The 21,271-nt window shown below is 38.5% G+C and overlaps 1 protein-coding gene and 3 long non-coding RNA genes across 17 annotated transcripts in view; 1 reads left to right on the top strand and 3 right to left on the bottom strand.

Annotated features, from left to right (window-relative positions):
* The window catches only part of LOC110259242 (uncharacterized), a 42,681-nt gene that overhangs the window by 9,800 nt on the left and 11,610 nt on the right, over positions 1-21,271 (bottom strand). The gene's annotated exons all lie outside the window — the stretch shown is intronic.
* LOC146405064 (uncharacterized) lies at positions 535-4,870 on the bottom strand. Its single transcript, XR_014836906.1, has 2 exons — positions 3,353-4,870; positions 535-2,802 (listed from the first exon to the last, which is right to left on the bottom strand). It is a non-coding gene; the product is annotated as an uncharacterized LOC146405064 (long non-coding RNA).
* LOC110255291 (organic anion transporter 7) overlaps positions 876-21,271 on the top strand; it is a 28,778-nt gene continuing 8,382 nt past the window's right edge. For 9 of the 10 annotated variants that reach the window (XM_085010878.1, XM_021082909.2, XM_085010875.1 and 6 more), the window contains exons 1-5: positions 876-1,460; positions 2,422-2,525; positions 7,509-7,663; positions 7,766-7,934; positions 10,558-10,681. In XM_085010878.1, coding sequence (XP_084867004.1) covers positions 1,059-1,460; positions 2,422-2,525; positions 7,509-7,663; positions 7,766-7,934; positions 10,558-10,681 — 954 coding nt within the window. In that variant the 5' untranslated portion in view covers positions 876-1,058. Of the gene's footprint in view, positions 1,461-2,421; positions 2,526-7,508; positions 7,664-7,765; positions 7,935-10,557; positions 13,010-13,321; positions 15,174-21,271 lie in introns of those variants that run through there. The other variant, XR_014836886.1, reaches the window with a different exon arrangement.
* LOC146405063 (uncharacterized) lies at positions 11,438-20,183 on the bottom strand. Its single transcript, XR_014836905.1, has 2 exons — positions 13,323-20,183; positions 11,438-13,012 (listed from the first exon to the last, which is right to left on the bottom strand). It is a non-coding gene; the product is annotated as an uncharacterized LOC146405063 (long non-coding RNA).

The raw sequence follows: 21,271 nt of genomic DNA, 5'->3' as shown, positions 1-21,271 counted from the left end.
CAGTTAAAGATTCATGCACCCCGAATGACCATGAAGCCAACAGCACCAAGCAGTATTGAATTCCTGACACTCTCCATTCTCTCTGGCCAAAGCCCATCCCCTACACCTCACACTGAGATTCATTTGCTAGGAAACCACCAACTTCTATCTTCTCTCTAGAGAGGGAAATTACAAGATTGCATGTCCAACTGGTTTATAGGGGAGCTTCTGGGGAGACCATCATCTAAGTACAAATAGGAATGAATGCAAAGTTAGGGGTCTCTGAAAAAAGTCATAAACCCTGCACCAGAATTGCAATACCAAAAATAGACACTAGATGGAAAGTCAGGACAGTAATTTACTACAGTGCCAGCTAAGCCTCAGTACCACAAACAATAGGGAGAGGTCCTCAGTAAAATCTTTATATGAGCTTACAACTGGCATAGCCCTCTGCCCTCCATCACCCACCACTCATTCAAGTAATTTATTTGCAGTGTGAATTCGTGGTATTATTTGAAATGAAGCAGAATATCACTTACCAAGAAGAAAGGATTGCATCACATTTTACTTGCTTTAATTTAACTCAGTACTGTTTTCATTAACTCTTTAATAAAAATTTAGTACTAAATGAGCAAAATAAATTATTTTCACTCCTTTCCACAAAAAAAAAATAAAGCACTTAATTTTCGAGTCTCACATATTACATTTTTGGAAAAAGGGCTGTACATACAATATAGCAGGTCACTTTAGTTTATTTACTAGAGAATTACAAGTCAAAGTTCAGTGCTACTTTGGGTGTTGCTGAGTAGAAGAGTTTTTACAAAGTAAACATTTAGCAGATGTGATCAACAACTGCTAGAATTGCACAGAAAATCTTCATCTTTCTGACTTTATATGAAACAGCTACTTACCCACCTGACCTTAAAACAATATAGAGACAGGATGTGAGACAGGGCCAACTGAGGAGAAAGTATGAGCAGGATAAACACACAGTGCAACATCGAAGAAGGAAATATTTTTTCTCTTGAACGCTTCTAGAGTCATTCTGCCTTCTATTTGGAATCACCTATTCAGCCTCGATGGCCTTTCACGAACTCCTGGATAAAGCTGGAGGCCTGGGGAGATTCCAGATCCTTCAGATGGTTTTCCTTTGTATCTCCAGCTTTTTGGTCCAACCTCATGTTTTATTGGAGAACTTCACGGCAGCTGTCCCTGGCCATCGCTGCTGGGTCCACATCCTTGACAATGACACTGACTCTGCTAATAGCACTGGGACCCTCAGCCAAGATGCCCTCCTGAGAATCTCCATCCCCCTGGACTCAAACTTGAAGCCGGAGAAGTGTCGTCGCTTCCTCCACCCCCAGTGGCAGCTCCTTCACCTGAATGAAACCTTCCCCAACGTGACTGATCTGGACACAGAGCCCTGTGTGGACGGCTGGGTGTATGACCGGAGTGCCTTCTCCTCCACTATCGTGACTGAGGTAAAGGCCTTATTTACCTCTTATGAGTACATGGTCTGGGTGTTTGGGGGTAGCAAAGTAATGAACATGCTTCTAGCCTTTGGTCACTAGGTAGGCATTCATTCGTCATTCTTTCAGGAAATATAAATCACCTCTCTATTAAATTCGAGACACCTACATATTTATTGAGTCTAATGAACAGCAAAATAGATGTGAACCCTGCTATTGTAATACTTTTCTTCTTGGGAAGACCAAAGTCAAGGCGAGTGACCTATGTAGTGTGTTAAAATGGTTATAACTGGTCAGTAATGCTCATCATTTGGTTGCAAATTATAAATATTTGGAAGACTGATGAAAAACTCCACTCCCATTGGAATTCCCACTGTGGCTCAGTGGGAACAAACAGAACTAGGATCCATGAGGACATGGCTTGCATCCCTGGCCTTGCTCAGTGGGTTAAGGGTCTGGCGTTGCCATGAGCTGTGGCGTGAGCTGCCGATGTGGCTCGGATTCTGTGTTGCTGTGGCTGTGTCTTAGCCTGGCAACTGCAGTTCCTATTCAACCCCTAGCCTGGGAACCTCCATATTCCACGGATGCAGCCCTAAAAAGACAAAACAAAACCAAAAAACTTCTTTTCCAGACTGTACCCCAGAGCAGTCATATGAGGCCTGTTGTAAAATTCTGGCATCAGTAATCTTCTCAAATGATTTCACTCTGTGGTCAAGGTTGACAACCACTTAGCATGATATAAAACTGAAGATTAATAAAATTAGCAGATTTAGGGGATACTTCCTTGAGGAAGTTATGTTTAAATGAGATCTGAATAATAAAAGATCAACTAATGCAGAAAAGAAGCTGGAGAGGGTGATGGGGCCTGCTATATTGAACTTTGCAGGTTATGTTAAGGGGTTTTTATCAGATTTCCACTGAGGGATTTTAAACTGCTGTGAAGCTCTGCTGAGATGGTGTCCTTTTCTTCCAGTGGGACGTAGTATGTGAATCTCAGTCACTGAACTCAGTGTCTAAATTCCTATTCATGGCTGGAATGTTGGTGGGAAACTTCATCTATGGCCAATTATCAGACAGGTGAGTATTTCTGGAACACAGTTTTCTTTACTCTCAAGTACTTTCAGCTTATGGATCATTCTCTCATTAAGAAATACTTATTGGGAGTTCCCGTCGTGGCGCAGTGGTTAACGAATCCGACTAGGAACCATGAGGTTGCGGGTTCGGTCCCTGCCCTTGCTCAGTGGGTTAACGATCCGGTGTTGCCGTGAGCTGTGGTGTAGGTTGCAGACGCGGCTCGGATCCCGCGTTGCTGTGGCTCTGGCGTAGGCGGGTGGCTACAGCTCCGATTAGACCCCTAGCCTGGGAACCTCCATATGCCGCGGGAGCGGCCCAAGAAATAGTAACAACAAAAAGACAAAAGACAAAAAAAAAAAAAAAAGAAAGAAATACTTATTGCAGGAGTTCCCACTGTGGCTCATCAGGTCCTAACTAGTATCCATGAGGATGCAGGTTCAATCTCTGGCCTTGCACAGTGGGTTAAGGATCCGTCATTGCCATGAGCTGTGGTGTAGGTCACAGACTTGGCTCAGATATGATATTGTTGTAGCTGTGTCATAGACAGGCAGCTGCAGCTACAATGATTCAACCCCTATCCTGGGATCTTCCATACGTAGCCCTAAAAAAGCAAAAATTAAAAAAGGAAATACTTTTTGCAACTTGTTGGTTTTGTAAGGCATCTAGCATAACAATTTTTTTTACATTTTTTTTAGGGCTGCACCTCTGACACATGGAAGTTCCCAGGCTAGGGGTCAAATTGATGCTGCAGCTACTGGCCTATGCCACAGCAAAGCTGGATCTGAGCCGATATTAGTTGGGTTCATAACCCACTGAACCACAACAGGGACTCCCTATCAAAACAACTTAGAAGTGTTTTATTTAACTTTAAATAGGCAATGCATCCACATAGTTAAATACACAAACAAATAATTTACTGTAAAAAAAAAGAGAGAGAGAAATACTTATTACAAATTACAAAGTCATAGAGCTTATTTGGTCCCCAGAGATCTAGAAACACAAATGGAGAATTAATTAGTGTAAGTGCCATTTTATCCACAGTAAGTGCTATATACAAGATATAGAAACTACATCTCCATTAGACCTGGAGGTTTTTCAAGATAGGATTTAGAGAGGGAGTGCCATAACATGTAATTTGGAAATTGAGAATTACCTATAGGAACAGAAAGATGTTTCCTGACATGGGATTCCACTTCTTTATAGACATAAATATGGCTAAAAGTATTGTTAGCCTTGGCTAGGGGTGTTGTGTTCATTTGCTCCTAGCACTGTGAGCTGAATGGTTGTGGGTGCCCTGAGAATAACCACATCATAGGTGCGTAGTGGTGAGTATAAATCTTATTATATGTCTCATTGGTGATGTATTGAAAAATTACGCCATAATGTTGGTTTTAGTTTTTTACAAAAACAGCTTTCTAAAGGTAACTTTACAACCATATAATTAATCTAACTACTGCTATCTCAATATGCAGTGTAAGAATTTTAAGGCCTGTAAGTGACAGTACCTCTTCTGAAATAGACAGCCAACCATTGCCACCACTGAAGTATAACTCCCTGAGGGATATGGGAGAACTAAGGAGTGCTTTATCATCCATCAGCATAATGCAACTGTTGCTCAGCTTAAAAACTATGAAATATGAAGGTATCACAATGAGTGTAAATTAGAAAACAGCTCAGAATCAATACTCCATGCTCCTGGGTTGGAAAAATTAATATTATGAAAATGGCCATACTACCCAAAGCAATCTACAGATTCAATGCAATCCCTATCAAATTACCCATGACATTTTTCACAGAACTAGTACAAACAATCCAAGAATTTATACGGAACCACAAAAGACTCAGAATTGCCAAAGCAATCCTGAGGAACAAAAACCAAGCAGGAGGCATAACTCTCCCAGACTTCAGGCAATATTACAAAGCCATAGTCATCAAGACAGTATGGTACCAAAACAGACAGACAGACCAATGGAACAGAATAGAAAACACAGAAATAAACCCAGACACCTATGGTCAATTAATCTTTGACAAAGGAATCAAGAACTTAAAAAATGGGAAAAAGTCTTTTCAGCAAGTGTTGCTGGGAAACCTGGACAGCTGCATGTAAATCAATGAAACTGGAACACACCTTCACACCATGCATGAAAATAAACTCAAAATGGCTGAAAGACTTAAATGTAAAACAAGACACCATCAAACTCCTGGAAGAGAACACAGGCAAAACATTCTCTGACATCAACCTTACAAATGTTTTCTCAGGTCAGTCTCCCAAGGCAACAGAAATAAAAGCAAAAATAAACCAATGGGACCTAATCAAATACACAAGCTTTTGCACAGCAAAGGAAACCATAAAAAAAAAAGATAACTTACAGAATGGGAGAAAATAGTTTCAAATGATGCAACTAACTAGTGATTAATCTCTAAAATGTACAAGCATATACAACTCAACAGCAAAAAAGCCAACAACCCAATTGAAAAATGGGCAAAAGACCTGAATAGACATTTCTCCAAAGAAGATATACAGATGGCCAACAAGCACAGGAAAAAATGCTCAACATCACTGATTATTAGAGAAATGCAAATCAAAACTATTATGAGATACCACCTCACACCAGTCAGAATGGCCATTATTAATAAGTCCACAAATAACAAATGCTAGAGAGGTTGTGGAGAAAAGGGAATCCTCCTGCACTGTTGGTGGGAATGTTTGCTGGTAAAACCACTATGGAGAACAGTGTGGAGGTACCTTAGAAAACTATACATAGAATTACCATATGACTGAGCAATCCCATTCTTGGGCATATATCTGGACAAAACTTTCCTTGAAAAAGACACATGCACTTGCATGTCCATTGCAGCACTATTCACAATAGCGAAGACATGGAAACAACCTAAATGTCCATCGACATATGATTGAATTAGGAAGATGTGGTATATATACACAATGGAATACTACTCAGCCATAAAAAAGAACAAAATAATGCCATTTGCAGCAACATGGATGGAACTGGAGACTCTCATTCTAAGTGAAATACATCAGAAAGAGAAAGACAAATACCATATGATATCACTTATATCTGGAATCTAATATATGCTACAAATGAAACTTTCCACAGAAAAGAAAATCATGGACTTGGAGAACAGACTTGTGGTTGCCAAGATGAAGGGAGAGGGAGTGGGATGAACTGGGAATTTGGGGTTAATAGATGCAAACGATTGCCTTTGGAATTGATTAGCAATGAGATCCTGCTGTGTAGCACTGGGAACTATATCTAGTCACTTATAATGGAGCATAATAATGTGAGAAAAAATAATGTATATGTGTATGTGTAACTATGTCACCTTGCTATACAGTAGAAAACTAACAGAGTACTGTAAACTAGCTATAATGGAAAAATAAAAATCATTATAAAAAATAAAACTAAATAAACAAAAAACAGCTCTTGGTTTCATTGATCTTTTCTATTTTTTTAGTCTCTATTTTATTTCTTTCCTCTCTGATCTTTATTATTTCCTTCCTTCTTCTGACTCTGTAGTTTTGTTTTTTTTTTTTTTAATTTTTTACGTAGTAGGTTAGATTGTTTATTTGAGATTTTTCTTGTTTATTGAGGAAGGCCTATCTTGCTATATATGTCCCTCTGGGAACAGTTATTGCTGCATCCCTTAGATTTACTAAGGTTGTATTTTCATTGTCATTTGTCTCAAGGAATTTTATGATTTCCTCTTTGATTTCATCATTGACCCATTGGTCTTTTAGCAGCATGTTATTTAGTCTTCATATGACTTCTTTCTTGTTTTTTAATGTGATTAATTTCTAGTTTCATACCATTGTGGTCAGAAAAGATGCATGAAATAATTTCTATCTGCTTAAACTTGCTAAGATTTGTTATGTGACCTAGTATGTTGTCTATCCTAGAGAATGATTTATGCACACTTGAAAAGAATGTGTATTCTGAGGTTTTGAATATAGTGTCCAAAAGATATTAAGTTCAAGAAGTCTGTTGTGTCATTTAGGATCCCTTTTACCCTATTGACTTTCTGTCTGGAAGTTCTGGCCGTTAAAGTCAGTGGGATATAAAAGTGTCCCATTATCATCACATTCCTGTCAATTTCTCCAATCATGTCTGTTAATATTTGTTTTATATATTTAGGTACTCCTATATTGGGTGCTTATATGTTAATGAGTTAATATCATCTTTTTTTCTTGATCTGTTTATCAGTATATACTGTCTTTATCTATGGACTTTATTTTATTTTATTTTATTTTTGCCTTTTTAGTGCTGCACTTGTGGCATATGGAAGTTCCCAAGCTAGGAGTCTAATCAGAGCTGTAGCTGCCAGCCTACGCCACAGCCATGGTAATGCAAGATCTGGGCTGCATCTGAAACTTACACCACTGCAATGCCGGATCCTTTAACCCACTGAACAAGGCCAAGGATTGAACCTGCACCCTCATGGATACTAGTCAGGTTTGTTACTACTGAGCCATGACAGGAATTCCTATGAACTTTGTTTTAAAGTATATTTTGTCTGATATGAGTATCCCTACCCCCAATTTCTTGTAATTTTTATTTGTATTAAATATCTTCTCCATCCCCTCACTTTCATTCTGTGTGCTTTTTGCCCTAAAGTGAGTCTCTTATAAGCAGCATATTGTAGTTTGGGTTTTTTTTTAATTCAATCTGACTCTCTATGTCTGTTGATATAGAATTTAGTCCATTGACACTTAAAGTGTTTTAGAATTTCCAATATTGCAACCTGCTTTATGTGGTTTGAATTGTTGTCACATCTGCTAGTAATAGAATGGAAAAGAAGCCTTGATGCATTTAATTTCTATTACACACAGTTTCCTCTACACACAGAAGTTTACCTCTTAGATCTGTCATCAATTATTGATTCTTTAAGAATTTAAAGTGCTTTCTTTTGCTAGGTTTTACAACAGGGCGTTATTACTCCTATAGTCTAACTTGGTGCTCTCTTTCTCAGGTTTGGAAGGAGGTTGGTTATCATATTGTGTTTCCTCCAGCTTGGAATTGCTGACACCACCACAGTCATTGCTCCCAATTTCCTCATTTACTGCTCGCTGCGCTTCTTGGCCGGGATTTCTACTTCGCCCCTCCTGACAAATAGTTTTGTACTCAGTAAGTCAACACTTTAAGCCTTCAACATTTTCCAAATCTGTACTTTGACCTCAAAATTTCACCTTTATTTGAATTAAAAACTCTATTTGTGTTTTCTTTCAGTGCTGGAATGGACTGTGCCCCAATTCCAAACCTTGGTGGTAGCACTATTACTTACTTCCACCACTCTGGGACAGCTAATTTTGGGAGGTCTGGCTTTTGCCATTCGAGACTGGCGTACTCTCCAGTTAGTGGTGTCTATACCAATCTTTGTCTTATTTCTGGCCTCACGGTATGAGCCTTCTTTGTCTTGTGAAATCCTGAGATGACAATGTACATGAAATCAGACACAAGAATTCGGTTTGGCTCTGATCTATACCTGAGCATGTACTGTCCTTATAAGCACCCTATGTACAACTCAAGAGGAAAAACAGCTAGAGTTGCCTGATAAAATTGAGAGGCACTCAATCAAATTTGAATTTAAGATAACTAAAAAATATTTTTGTAAAATTTTATCCCAAATATCTTAAGATACATAATTATACTGAAAATTACAATTTATATGAAATTTCTACTTAACTGAGCTCTGTATTTTTATTTGCTACTGGATAAAATATAAGAAATCTCATTATCTTCAAATTTCAGCTTAACAATACATAATTTTTAATATATTTTAATGTATTACATGGTGCATAGTTATAATAAGAAATTCAAACTATTTACTTGAAATTCAAATTTAACTAGGCACACTATTTTTACATGTTAAAACCAGCAGACCTAAAGGCAAATAATAACAATGAATCTTCTTCTAGGAGTTATGAGTATTGGTGGGGGTCTTTCCATCCTTACTAGTAAGACTTAACAAGTATTGTGGAAACAGTATTGCTATAAAAATATTTTCAGTATAGAGAAAAACATCAGAAGATGAGATAGTCTCCATTACAATCTGTGTTTATATGTATGGCTTTACAAAGAATTATGTGATGGAGAAGATATGGGCATTTTTCATTTTTATACTGGAGAGAGGAATGGGAGGCAAATTCACCTCCATAAATATGTAAAGAAAAAGCAGCATGCTTTCTCTAGTTTAAATTTAAATCAGATTGTATGGCTTATACCATTGGTTCTGTGCACACTCTGCCCTTCTTTTCTTTAAAGAGTCTTAAGAATGGCTCTTACACCCATTGCTCTAAGAAGCCTGTTAAATAGAAGAGGACTATTTGTTTGGAAGTGACTATACTTCAGAGAAATGATTACAAACATAATACAGTGAGGTGAGTTCATATAGACAAGAAGATGAATATTGTCACTTTGTCCCCATGACAATTCTGCAAAGTATGTGGTAAATGATAAAACTGAGGCAGCCATAAGTAAGTAACTTGATTGTGTAGCAAGATTCCATCACAGCTGGTAGAAGCAGGAGTTATTCCAATCTGTGTGAGGTCTTCAGTATACATAATAATTTAAGGATCCTTATTTTAGAAAAATAACACATTATGGATAGATATTTCTTGTGCCCTTAAAAAGGCCTTGGCGAAAGTCTGTACAAGTGAGAGTCCCTCCTTAAGCTTCAGCTTCCTAAGCTCCCTGGTAAATTAGCATCTGAATAGGAAGGGAGTCAATTCAAAATAGCCAAGACACGGAAACAACATAAATGTTCATTGACAGATGAATGGATAAAGAAAGTGTGATACATGTGTACAATGGAATACTACTCAGCCATAAAAAAGAATGAAATAATGCCATTTGCAGCAACATGGATGAAACTAGGACTCTCATACTAAGTGAATCAGAAAGATAAAGACAATACTGTATGACATCACTTATATGTGGAATCTAAAATAAGTCGCAAATGAAACCTATCCACAAAACAGAAATAGACTCACTGACATAGAGAGCAGACTTGTTGCTAAAGAGAATGGAGGGTGGAGAGGGATAGACTGGGAGCGTGAGGTTAATAGACGCAAACTATTACATTTAGAATGGATGAGTAGGAGTTCCCGTCGTGGCGCAGTGGTTAACGAATCCGACCAGGAACCATGAGGTTGCAGGTTCGGTCCCTGCCCTTGCTCAGTGGGTTAACGATCCGGCGTTGCCGTGAGCTGTGATGTAGGTTGCAGACGCAGCTCGGATCCCACATTGCTGTGGCTCTGGCATAGGCCGGTGGCTACAGCTCTGATTCGACCCCTAGCCTGGGAACCTCCATATGCCGTGGGAGCAGCCCAAGAAATAGCAAAAAAAAGACAAAAAAAAAAAAAGAATGGATGAGTAATGAGGTCCTACTGCATAGCACAGGGATCTACATCTAATTTCCTGGGATAAACTATAATGGAAAAGAATATAAAAGAAAGAATGCGTATATGTGTATAACTGAGTCACTTTTATGTACAGCAGAAATTAGCACAACATTGTAAATTAATTAATTTCAGAACTGTACCTGCGGTGTATGGAGGTTCCCAGGCTAGGGGTCTAATTGGAGCTGTTGCTGCTGGCCTATGCCAGAGCCACAGCAATGCCAGATCTGAGCAGCATCTGCAACCTACACCACAGCTTATGGCAACACTGGATCCTTAGCCCACTGAGCAAGGCCAGAGATCGAACACACAACCTCATGGTTCCTAGTCGGATTTGATTCCACTGCACCTCTATGGGAACTCCAGAACTATATATTTTTTAAAGTCATTATGACTCTTACCAAATCTCAGTCCTGGTAGGTATACTGCATAGAAAGGTCATTCTCATTTTTTTCCAGTTATGATACAAGCGAATGTAAGTTTATTTATTTATTAATAATATATAATTGGTATAATCCAACAAGTTGGCATTAGACTAGAGGGGAAAGACATCGCTAACAAAGGCTCTGTGAAAATGGACAATTGAGAGTTGACTGTACTTTTGCCCTGCTCTTTGATCAGGTGGCTGGTAGAATCTGCTCGGTGGCTGCTTGTTACCAACAAACCCAAGGAGGGCTTAAAAGAACTTAGAAAAGCTGCACACAGAAATGGAAAGAAGAATGTCAATGACACCCTAACCATGGAGGTAAGGAGGATTGGAGTTTGTTATAGGAAGTAGACAAGACATATATATTTGTTTGTATCCATAAGAAGAATGGAAAGTAAAATCACAGGAGTGGTTGTGAGTCTTCCTACATCACTGTCCTGTTTCTCAATGAGCATCAACATTGTTTGAGTCAGCATTGGAAGAGAAGGTACCATTGCTAATAGTATTAAACACAGATATTTTACTCAACAGAGGAAAAGAGCACTTATTAACAACTGGAATTGTTAGGGGAAAGTAACCAAAATTAATTTATCCTTTCCAATTTAGTGTTCTGATTGCCTTTTTTTCAGGGTAATAAAGTCAGAAGGAAGACTTAGTGACCATTCAGAATAGAGAATAAAGAACTTCACAGATTTATTCATTTACTCACACACTCTTTCATCTATGCTATTAACTGAGTGCCTGCCTAAGGCAAGCTTTGTTCTATCCCTTGAAATATGGCAGCAACCACAACAGTCCAAATTTCTGTTTCATGGAGTTTACGTTCTACTTATTTTGAGTCCTAAGGGGAAAACTGAGTAGATATGCCTCAAAGAAGTAATTTTCTTTTTTATTTTCCTCCTTAAGTAAGGAAGGCAGATAACACTATGGACCATTAAATGCATCATTCATCATGTCAAGCACAAATATAAAGTACTTACCAAAATTATAGTGTGTGAGACATGTTGCTTGATTATGAATAACAGAATAAGTCAGGGTCCCAGCCTTCAAGTAACTTTCATATAGATATGAGTGGAAATTAGTAGAAATTTTTATTTATTTATTTATTTATTTATTTATTTACTTAGATTTTCAGTGAGGTTTATTTGAAATATTTTTTAACTGTTATTTCCCCAATACAATTTTTTTTCTACTGTACAGCATGGTGACCCAGTTACACATACAGGTACACATTCTATAGTAGAAATTTTTAATCAAAAACGAATTGATTTTTATTGGCACTACCTTCATTTTATTGGAAAAAGCAAATTAATAATTAGCTTGTCCAAGAAGATAGATACAGCATATCTGGAAACATGATCAATGGCAGGCATAGTTAGAGGAAGTTCTTATACTCCAAAAAAATCAGAGGTTCTTTTAAAAAGATTTCAATAAGGAGAAACAAAATGCTTCTGAATGTTAAGATCCCACTGAAGATTGTGGGGAGAAACCAAAGTTTTCCCCAAATGAAGCTGTTACACAGAGATAATAGAACTGAGGGTCCTTGATATGATGGGGAACATGTTGGTACATCCTTCCAAAATTAAAAGGAAGACCTTGAAATTGGTGGAACCCTATGGATTTCAGAAAACTTCATCAGTATATGCCTAGCTTATATGAAAATATTTTGTAGCAGATCACTTCTGAGGAACTATCTTTGGATTTGGGCCTAAATCTATCATTTAGCCTACCAGTTTGGCTCAATCCAGAGAATGTAAGATTTGATCTTACAGGGGCCAGGAAAACAACAAAAACAAGTGAAAACAAGTTGGAAGCAAGAAAGAATAATGCATTATCAAAATGAAAGGCAGCTGACAATCACCTCAGTACCAGGGTAAGAAAGAGCATTGCACAAGAGGAACAACTGAAACTTGGTTTAGGAAATGGATTCTCTGAATATATAAGTATCCAATGTCATTTACTTTTTTAAATTTTGTAAAGATAATTCAGCAATTAGTGATCTTAATCCAATTTTAACTTCCATCTGACGAATTACCTGATACACCTGCATTGGACAATCATAATTTAAATTTGATCCACTTATATCCACTAAAATACCAACTTCTTGATTGATCAAGCCTTGAGTATCTAGGAGCCCAGTACATAAAACTGATCTCCTCTTTCCAAATCACAAACAGCTGAGGTAAAATTGAAGTTCTCAGAAATGTGGAAAGCAAAAATGTTATGTTTTTCACTCCAGTGAAAACTGGAATAATAGATGTGACTTTAAATATCTAGCAACATGGAGTTTCCATTGTGGCTCAGTGGTTAATGAATCTGACTAGGAACCATGAGGACATGGATTTGATCCCTGGCCTCACTCAGTGGGTTAAGGATCTGGCGTTGCCATGAGCTGTGGTGTAGGTCACAGATGTGGCTCAGATCTGGCATTGCTGTGGCTCTGGTGTAGGCTGGTGGCTACAGCTCTGATTAGACCCCTAGCCTAGAAACCTCCATATGCCATGGGTGCAGCCCTAGAAAAGACAAAAAGACAAAAAAATAAAAAAAAAATCTAGCAACAGAGTATTATCAGCAGGATGGATGATAAGGAAGTGACAACACTTGTCTCCTCCATAAAAACAATAAATAAACAAGCTAACAAAAATAGCTCTGGGAGGAGTTCCCGTCGTGGCGCAGTGGTTAACGAATCCGACTAGGAACCATGAGGTTGCGGGTTCGGTCCCTGCCCTTGCTCAGTGGGTTAACGATCCGGCGTTGCCGTGAACTGTGGTGTAGGTTGCAGACACGGCTCGGATCCCGCGTTGCTGTGGCTCTGGTGTAGGCCAGTGGCTACAGCTCCGATTCAACCCCTAGCCTGGGAACCTCCATATGCCGCGGGAGCGGCCCAAGAAATAGCAACAACAACAACAACAACAACAACAACAAAAGACAAAAAGACAAAAGACAAAAAAAAAATAGCTCTGGGAAAGCTTGGACTACAATGACAAAGCAGTGGAAACACTACAGAGCTCAAAAATCAAGGATGTCTGCATTAAAAAATTGTAGAAAACATTTTACCTGCATCACCTCCCTGCTCCAGTCCAAAGTAGCTTGGTGACAGGAGCAATCTCCATGAAGGAGTTTCACTTCATAAGGAAAAGGGGAGCAGGATACCTTGCAATCCTCACCACTATGGACATTTGTAGCCTTTGCTACTGAAGACCCCCACAGTCTTCACCAATGTTGATCAGAGCTGTCAGAAATACCTGGAGTCCCAGCCACACTGTCTCCTCCATAGGGCTGACTTTGTCAGAGGGGTGAGACCTGTCCCCAAGAACCTCAGTCACTGTTGTGTCCCCCTCTCTGGAATCAAGATGCCACAAAATTAAACACACTTTCATGACAAAATTTCTCAAAAATTAGGTACAGAGGAATGTATCTCCATATAAAAAAGGCCGTATAAGACATACCCATAACATAGCTAACATCATACTCAATGGTGAAAAGTTAAAAGTTTTCCTTGAGATCAAGAACAAGACAAGGATGACCACTCTCATCATTTCTATTCAACATAATATGAAAGTCCTATCCATAACAATTAAGCAAGAAAAAGAAATTAAAAGCATCAAAATCATAAAAGAAGAAGTAAAGTTATCTTCCACTTGTAGATGATATGATTTTATATATACAGGGTTGACCTAAAACATATAGACTGCCAGATATTTCTCTAGAAAAGGGGTTTTTTTTCAGTATCAGCAGAGAATTGTGATTCGGTATCTGTAGCCATGGTGAACCACATGCAAGTTCCCACATTACAAGAGAGAGAAAACACCTTTACAGAGAGGAAAAGGGAGTGAGGTAGGCTACAGTTAACAGAGAGTCTATGGCTTCATTGGCTCAATCCTTCCCAAGAAAGGAATTTTTCTTCTTCCTGTTGGACTCTACTGCTATCATCAAGTGTGGGAGCTCCCCTTCTGGTCTCTCAACTTTATTTAATTGAAGTTTCTGTTTATTTGTTTACTAATTTTATACAGTAGAAAGTCCTAAAGACTCCATTAAAACAACCTGTTAAAACTAATAGGCAAATTCAGTAAAATTGAAGGATACAGAATCCACATTAGAAATGAGTTACATTTCTATACACTAACAACTCCTATCTGAAAGAGAAATGAGGAAAGCTATCCCATTTACAATTAGCATCAAAAACAATAAAATGCTTAAGAATAATTTCAGCAAGGAGGTGAAAAACCTATGCACAGAAAACTATAAAATATTTATAAGAGCAACTAAAGATGCAAATAAATGGAAAGATATTCCATGTTATTGAATTGGAATAAATAATATTGTGGAATGCCCATACTACCCAAAGTGATATACAATTTAATTTAATCTCCATCAAAATTTCAATGACATTTTTCTAGACATAGAAAAAACTATTCTAAAACTTGCATGGTTTCATGAAAGATACTGAACAGCCAAAACAATCCTGAAAAAAGCACAAAGCTAAAGGCATCACATTCCTGATTTCAAGCTATATTACAAAATTATAGTAATCAAAACTGTATGGTACTGGCATAAAAACAGGCACATAGAACAGTGTATCAGATAGAAAGCCCAGAAAACAAAACCATACATAATTGTTCAACAAATTTTTAACAAAGACACAGAAAACACACAATGAAGACAGAATAGTCTCTCCAATAAATTGTGTTGGGGAAATTGGATAACCACATGCAAAAAGAACTGAGTGGTGAAATCTTATACAGCTCACAATTAACTCCAAATGGACTAAAGACTTAAATGTCAGTAAGCTTTTTTCCTGAAAACAAAACTCCTAGAAGAAAACAAGGGAAAAAATCTCCTGGACATGAATCTTGGCAATGTTTCTTGAATAAGATACCAAAAGCACAGGCAACATAAGCAAGAATAAACAAGTGGAACTACATCAAACTAAAGAGCTTCTGTACTTCCCATTGTGGCTCAGCAGTAACGAATCTGACTAGTATCCATGAGGATGTGGGTTCAGTCCATGGCCCTGCTCAGTGGGTTAAAGGATCAAGCATTGCCCATGAGCTGTGGTATAGGTCACAGACACAGCCCAGATACTGTGTTGCTGTGGCTGTGATATAGGCTGGCAGCCGCAGCTCTGATTCAACCCCTAGCTTGGGAATTTCCATATGCTGCAGGTGCAGCCCTTAAAACAAACAAAACAAACAAACAAACAACCTAAGAGCTTCTGCACAGCAAAGAAAATAAATATGAATTGAAAAAGCACCTTGCAGAATAGGAGAAAATGGTATCAAACCATATATCTGATTGGGTTAATATCTAAAATATATAAAGAAACTGTTCAATTCTATAGCAAAACAAATAATTCAATTTTTAAATGAGCAAAGGATCTGAATAGACACTTTTCTGAAGAAGACATACAAAGGGCCAATAGGCATCTGAGAAGGTGCTCAACATCACCAACATTAGGGAAATGTAAATTAAAACCACAATGCGGCAGTGCCTCACATCCGCTACGATGGCTATTATCAAAAAGACAAGAGACAAATGTTCACAAGGTTCGTGGAAAAAAGGAAAACTTCATACATTTTTTGTGGGAATGTGAATCGGTACAGGCATTGTGAAAAATGTTGTGGCAATTTCTCAAAAAAATAAAAACATGGAGTTCCCGTCGTGGCGCAGTGGTTAACGAATCCGACTAGGAACCATGAGGTTGAGGGTTTGATCCCTGCCCTTGCTCAGTGGGTTGACGATCCGGCGTTGCCATGAGCTGTGGTGTAGGTTGCAGACGAGGCTCGGATCCTGCATTGCTGTGGCTCTGGCGCAGGCTGGCGGCTACAGCTCCGATTAGACCCCTAGCCTGGGAACCTCCATATGCTGCGGAAGCGGCCCAAGAAATGGCAAAAAGACAAAAAAAAATTAAAATTTTTAAAAATTAAAAATAAATAAATAAATAAAAACAGAACTGTCATATGACCCAGCAAGTTTACTTCTGGGTGTATACACAAAGGATACGAATCAGTATCTCAAAGAGAGATGTGCACATCCATGTTAATTTAGCAATTTTCACAATAGCCGGGATATAGAAATAATCTAAATGTCCTTCGATGGTTGAATGAATAAAGAAAAGGTGGCATACACACATACGCAGGCAATGGAATATTATTCAGGCTTTTTTAAAAAATAAAAAATCCTGCCATCCGCAACAACATGGATTGACCTCGAGGGTATTATGCTAAGTGAAATAAGCCAGACAAAAAAATACTGTATGATATCACTTATATGTGCAATTTGAAAAAAAAGAAAAAAAAAAACAGTTTCAGAGAAACAAAGAATAGAATGATGGTAGCCAGGGGCAGGCGAAAAGGAGAAACGGGGAGATAGATGCAGGTCAAAGGGTATAAGCTTTCACTTATGTGAAGTATAAGTTCTGGGAACTGAATGTGTAGCATGGTGACGATAGTTAATGATAACAGTATCGTTGAGAGTATTTCTGAGAGCAGATCTGAAACAGTCTTACACACAAGAAAAGAATTAGCTATGTGATGTGATGTTGTGTTAATTACCTTAATCTTGGTAATCATTCCACTATATATATATAAAATATATGTATATTATATACATATAACATATATTAAATATAATATGTATAAAATCATCATGTGGCATGCTTTAATTATATTTGTCAATTCTTCCTCAATAAGGTTGGGGGAAATAAATAAATGAACAAATAAATATCCAATGACAATGAGTTTGTTAGTGTTTTATCCCATAATCAAAATTACTCATCAGTGACAGGTTTTCCCACAGGTGCAGAGGCTTCCCTGCAAAATGTATAGTGTGGCCCAGACAGCAGACTCAAATTCAATCTCTTTCAAAAGGCATTCTGAGCACCACAGCATGCCCATGCTCTGTCCTGCACTCACCAAATACCTTAGTCCTCTATGGGCATCTAAGAGATGTATAGAACAGGCAAGACCGTTCCTCTTTCCAATCTCCCCATGGAAGCGTGAGGATTAGGGAGAAAGTGGCCCACCTTCAACCGCCTGTATTTCTCAGGCAACACTTTTAGAGGCACTATCTGGGTAAGATTTGTTCCAATCAGCCAGCCCCTGGAAGATGCCTTTTTCTAGTCTTCGAGCAGTGCCTTCATCATCTAGTAAATCTTCCTCCTTATACGCTCATCATATTCTACTGATTCTGAATTTTTATGTAACTATGGTCTTATCTAACTTCCTTCTGCTCTAAACTCTGTATATTCTTTTTCTTTCTTTCTTTCTTTTTCTGCCACCCTGTGGCAAATGGAGTTCCTGGGCCAGGGATCAGATCCTAGCTGCAGTCTTGACCCAAGCCGCTGCACCAGGCAGGGAATCAACCCTAATCCCAGTGCTGCCGAGATGCCACCAATACCCTTGCACCACAGCTGGGAATCCCTAATCTCTGTCTATTCTAAACACTCTCTTGCTCTCTATATCTCTGTTATGCCTAATTTTCTCCTCTTACTCCACTGTGACTTGTCCAGACTTTTTCAGTCTTATCACTATTTCCATAAATGCTTCCTTGCCAGCAGAAACCTAAGTACTCATGCTCCGCAGTAGCCCAGTCTGAGTTAGACACTCCACATACTTTACTAGAAATGCCCTTATTCCAAAGATCTTATCCCAATCAAACGATAAGAAAAATATTTAGTTGAGATTCAATCCTTAGAAAACCAATAATGGCATATTTATGTGATTGTGAGCAATACAGTAACTGTGAGAGATTAATGCAAATTTCTCTACTGAATCCTCTGGAGTTTTCTCTTCCATCCAAAAAATTCAGTTTCTCAACTACACTGCATTAAAAATTTTGCTATCTAACTATCACTAGTAATTTGTGATTTTAAAAAGTACAACTTCCAGGAGTTCCCTTCAAGGCTCAGCAGTTAACAAACCTGACTAGGATCCATGAGGATGCAGGTTTGATCCCTGGCCTTGCTCAGTGGGTTAAAGATATAGCATTGCCATGACCTGTGGTGTAGGTCACAGACGTGGCTCAGATCCTGCATTGCTGTGGCTGTGGCATAGGCCAGCAGCCTCTTTCCCTAGATCCTTTTCCATCTTTTCCTCTGTCCTTTAAAATATGCCCCATGATTACTTAGTAACAGATTCTATGACAGACAAGACACAAAAAGTGCACAGTGTCTCCTTTCAGAAAGGTCACACTCAGGAGAATGGCCAATATGACAGAGTAGAAGGACATAAGCTCACCTCATCTCATGAACACAACAATCACAACAATCTTCAGAACAACTACCATTGAAAAAGACTAAACTTACCAGAAAAAGCCTCTACAACTAAAGGCATAAAGGTGGAACCACAACGATACTAGTAGGGACAGACTCACAGTATAATCAAACCCCATACCAATGGGCAGCCCACAAACTGGGGAATAATTATAACAGAGGTTCTCTCACAGGAGTGGGAGTGGGAGTTCTGAGCCCCAAGTCATGTACTGTAGCCCCAGGAGTCCAGCACTGGGAATGGAGTCTCCAGAGCATCTTTCTTTCAAACCCCATCAGGGTTTGATTGCAGGAACTCCACAGGAATGGAGGAAATTGAGACTTCACTCTTCAAGGGTGCACACAAAATCTCACACATACTGGGACCAAGGGCTAAAGCAGTAACTTGATAGGAGGGGCCAGACCTACCTACTGCTCTTAGAGGGTCTCCTAGGGAGGCAGGGGGTAGCCGTGGCACACCCTCAGGACATAGATCCTGGTGGTGGGCGTATCAAGGAGCATTCATCTGGGTGAGCTCTCTCAGATTCTAACATTTTGACACCAAGACCTGGCCCTACCCAATGGCCTGTAGCCTCCAGTACTGGGAGGCCTTAAGACAAACAATAAACGGGCAGGAACACAGCCCCACTCATCAACAGACAGGCTGAATAAAGACTTCCTGAGCCCACAGCCAGCTCTAGATATGTCCCTAGACACAGCCCTGCTCATTCAGAAGACCAAGACCCAGCTCCACCCACCAGGAGGCAGGCACTAGCTCTTCCCACCAAGAAGCCTGCACAAGCCTCTAGAACAACCTCACCAACCAGGGGGCAGACATCAGAAGCAAGAAAACTACAGTCCTACATTCAACGTCCATTTTTTATTTAAAAAAATCTTCAGAAAATGGGCACAGAGGGAACATACCTCAACATGATAAAAGCAATATATGATAAATCCACAGCTAACATTATACTCATTGGTGAAAAGCTAAAAGCATTTCTTCTAAGAACAGGAAGAAGACAAGAGTGCCTACACTCACAATTTTTATTCAACATAGCTTTGGATGTCCTAGCCATAGCAACTGGAGAAGAAAAAAGATATAAAAGGAATCTAAATCAGAAAAGAAGTAGTAAAACTGTCACTCTTTGCAGATGATATAATGCCTATACTAGAATAGTCTAAAGATGCTATCATCAAAGTTGCTGGATACAATTAATATACAGAAATCTGTTGCATTTTTTATACACTAACAATGAAATATCAGAAAGATAAAGGAACAATTCCATTTACCATCATATCAAAAGAATAAAATGCCTAAGAATAAACCTACCCAAGGAGGCAAAAGATCCATACTCTGAAAACTATAAGATGGTGATGAAAGAAATTCAAGATGACACAAATAGATGAAAAGATATACAATCCTCTTGGATTGGAGGAATTAATATTGTTAAAATGACCATACTAACCAAGGCAATCTACAGATTCAATGTAATCCCTATCAAATTGCCAATGGCATTTTTCACAGGACTAGAACAAAAAATTTTCAATTTATATGGAAACACAAAAGATCCCAAATAGCCAAAACAAACTTGAGAAAGAAGAACAGAACTGGAGGAATAAGGCTCCCTGGTTTCAGACTATAATACAAAGCTACAGTTATCAGAATAGTCTGGCACTGGCACAAAAACAGATATATAGATCAATGGAACAGGGAAGAAAGTCCAGAAATAAAACCACACACTTATGGTCAGTTAATCTACAACAAAGGTGGCAAGAACACACAATGGAGAAGAGTCTTTGCAAAAAGTGTTGCTGGGAAAACTGAACAGCTACACATAAAAGAATGAAATTAGAACATTCTCATACCATACACAAAGATAAACTCAGAATGGATTAAAGACTTAAATGTAAGACCATATAACTATAAACTCCTAGCGGAAATTACAGGCAGAACACTATTTGACATAAATGACAGCAATACTTTTTCAGATCCATTTCCTAGAGTAATAGAAATAAAAATGAAAATAAACAAATGGGACCCAATTAAACTTAAAAGCTTTTGCATAGCAAAGGAAACCAAAAACAATATAAAAAGACAACTTACAGATTGCGAGAAAATATTTTCAAATGATGTGACCAACAAAGGGTTAATTTCCAAAATATACAAATAGCTCATACTACAGCTTAATATCAAAAAAATAAACCCAATCAAAAAATGTGTGCAGAAGACCTAAATAGATATTTCTCCAAAGAAGATGTACAGATGGCCAACAGACACATGGAAACATGTTCAATAGCGCTAATTATTAGAGAGATGTAAATCAAAACTACAATGAGCAATCACTTCACCCCAGTAATTATGGCCACTGTCAAAAATCTACAAATAATAAATGCTTGCGAGGGTGTGGAGAAAGGGAACTCTCGTACACTCTTCATCGGAATGTAAATTCCCCACTGTTCGTGGGAATGTTGGTACGGCCACTATGGAGATAAGTATGGAGATTTCTTGAAAAACTAAAAATAGAATTACCACATGATGCAGCAATCCTACTCCTGGGCAATATATCCAGAGAAAACCAATTTGAAAAGATGCATGCACCTCAATGTTCACAGCAACACTATTTACAATAGCCAAGACATGGAAGCAACTAACAACCTAA

This window comes from Sus scrofa, chromosome 2, assembly GCF_054392235.1.
Source record: "Sus scrofa isolate SSC_HxYL_T2T_F1_AM1 chromosome 2, Sscrofa_HxYL_maternal_Yorkshire_Landrace_v2.0, whole genome shotgun sequence".
Lineage (NCBI taxonomy): Eukaryota > Metazoa > Chordata > Mammalia > Artiodactyla > Suidae > Sus > Sus scrofa.
The sequence above is the reverse complement of the archived record's forward strand: the minus strand, read 5'-3'. Positions and strand labels throughout refer to the sequence as shown.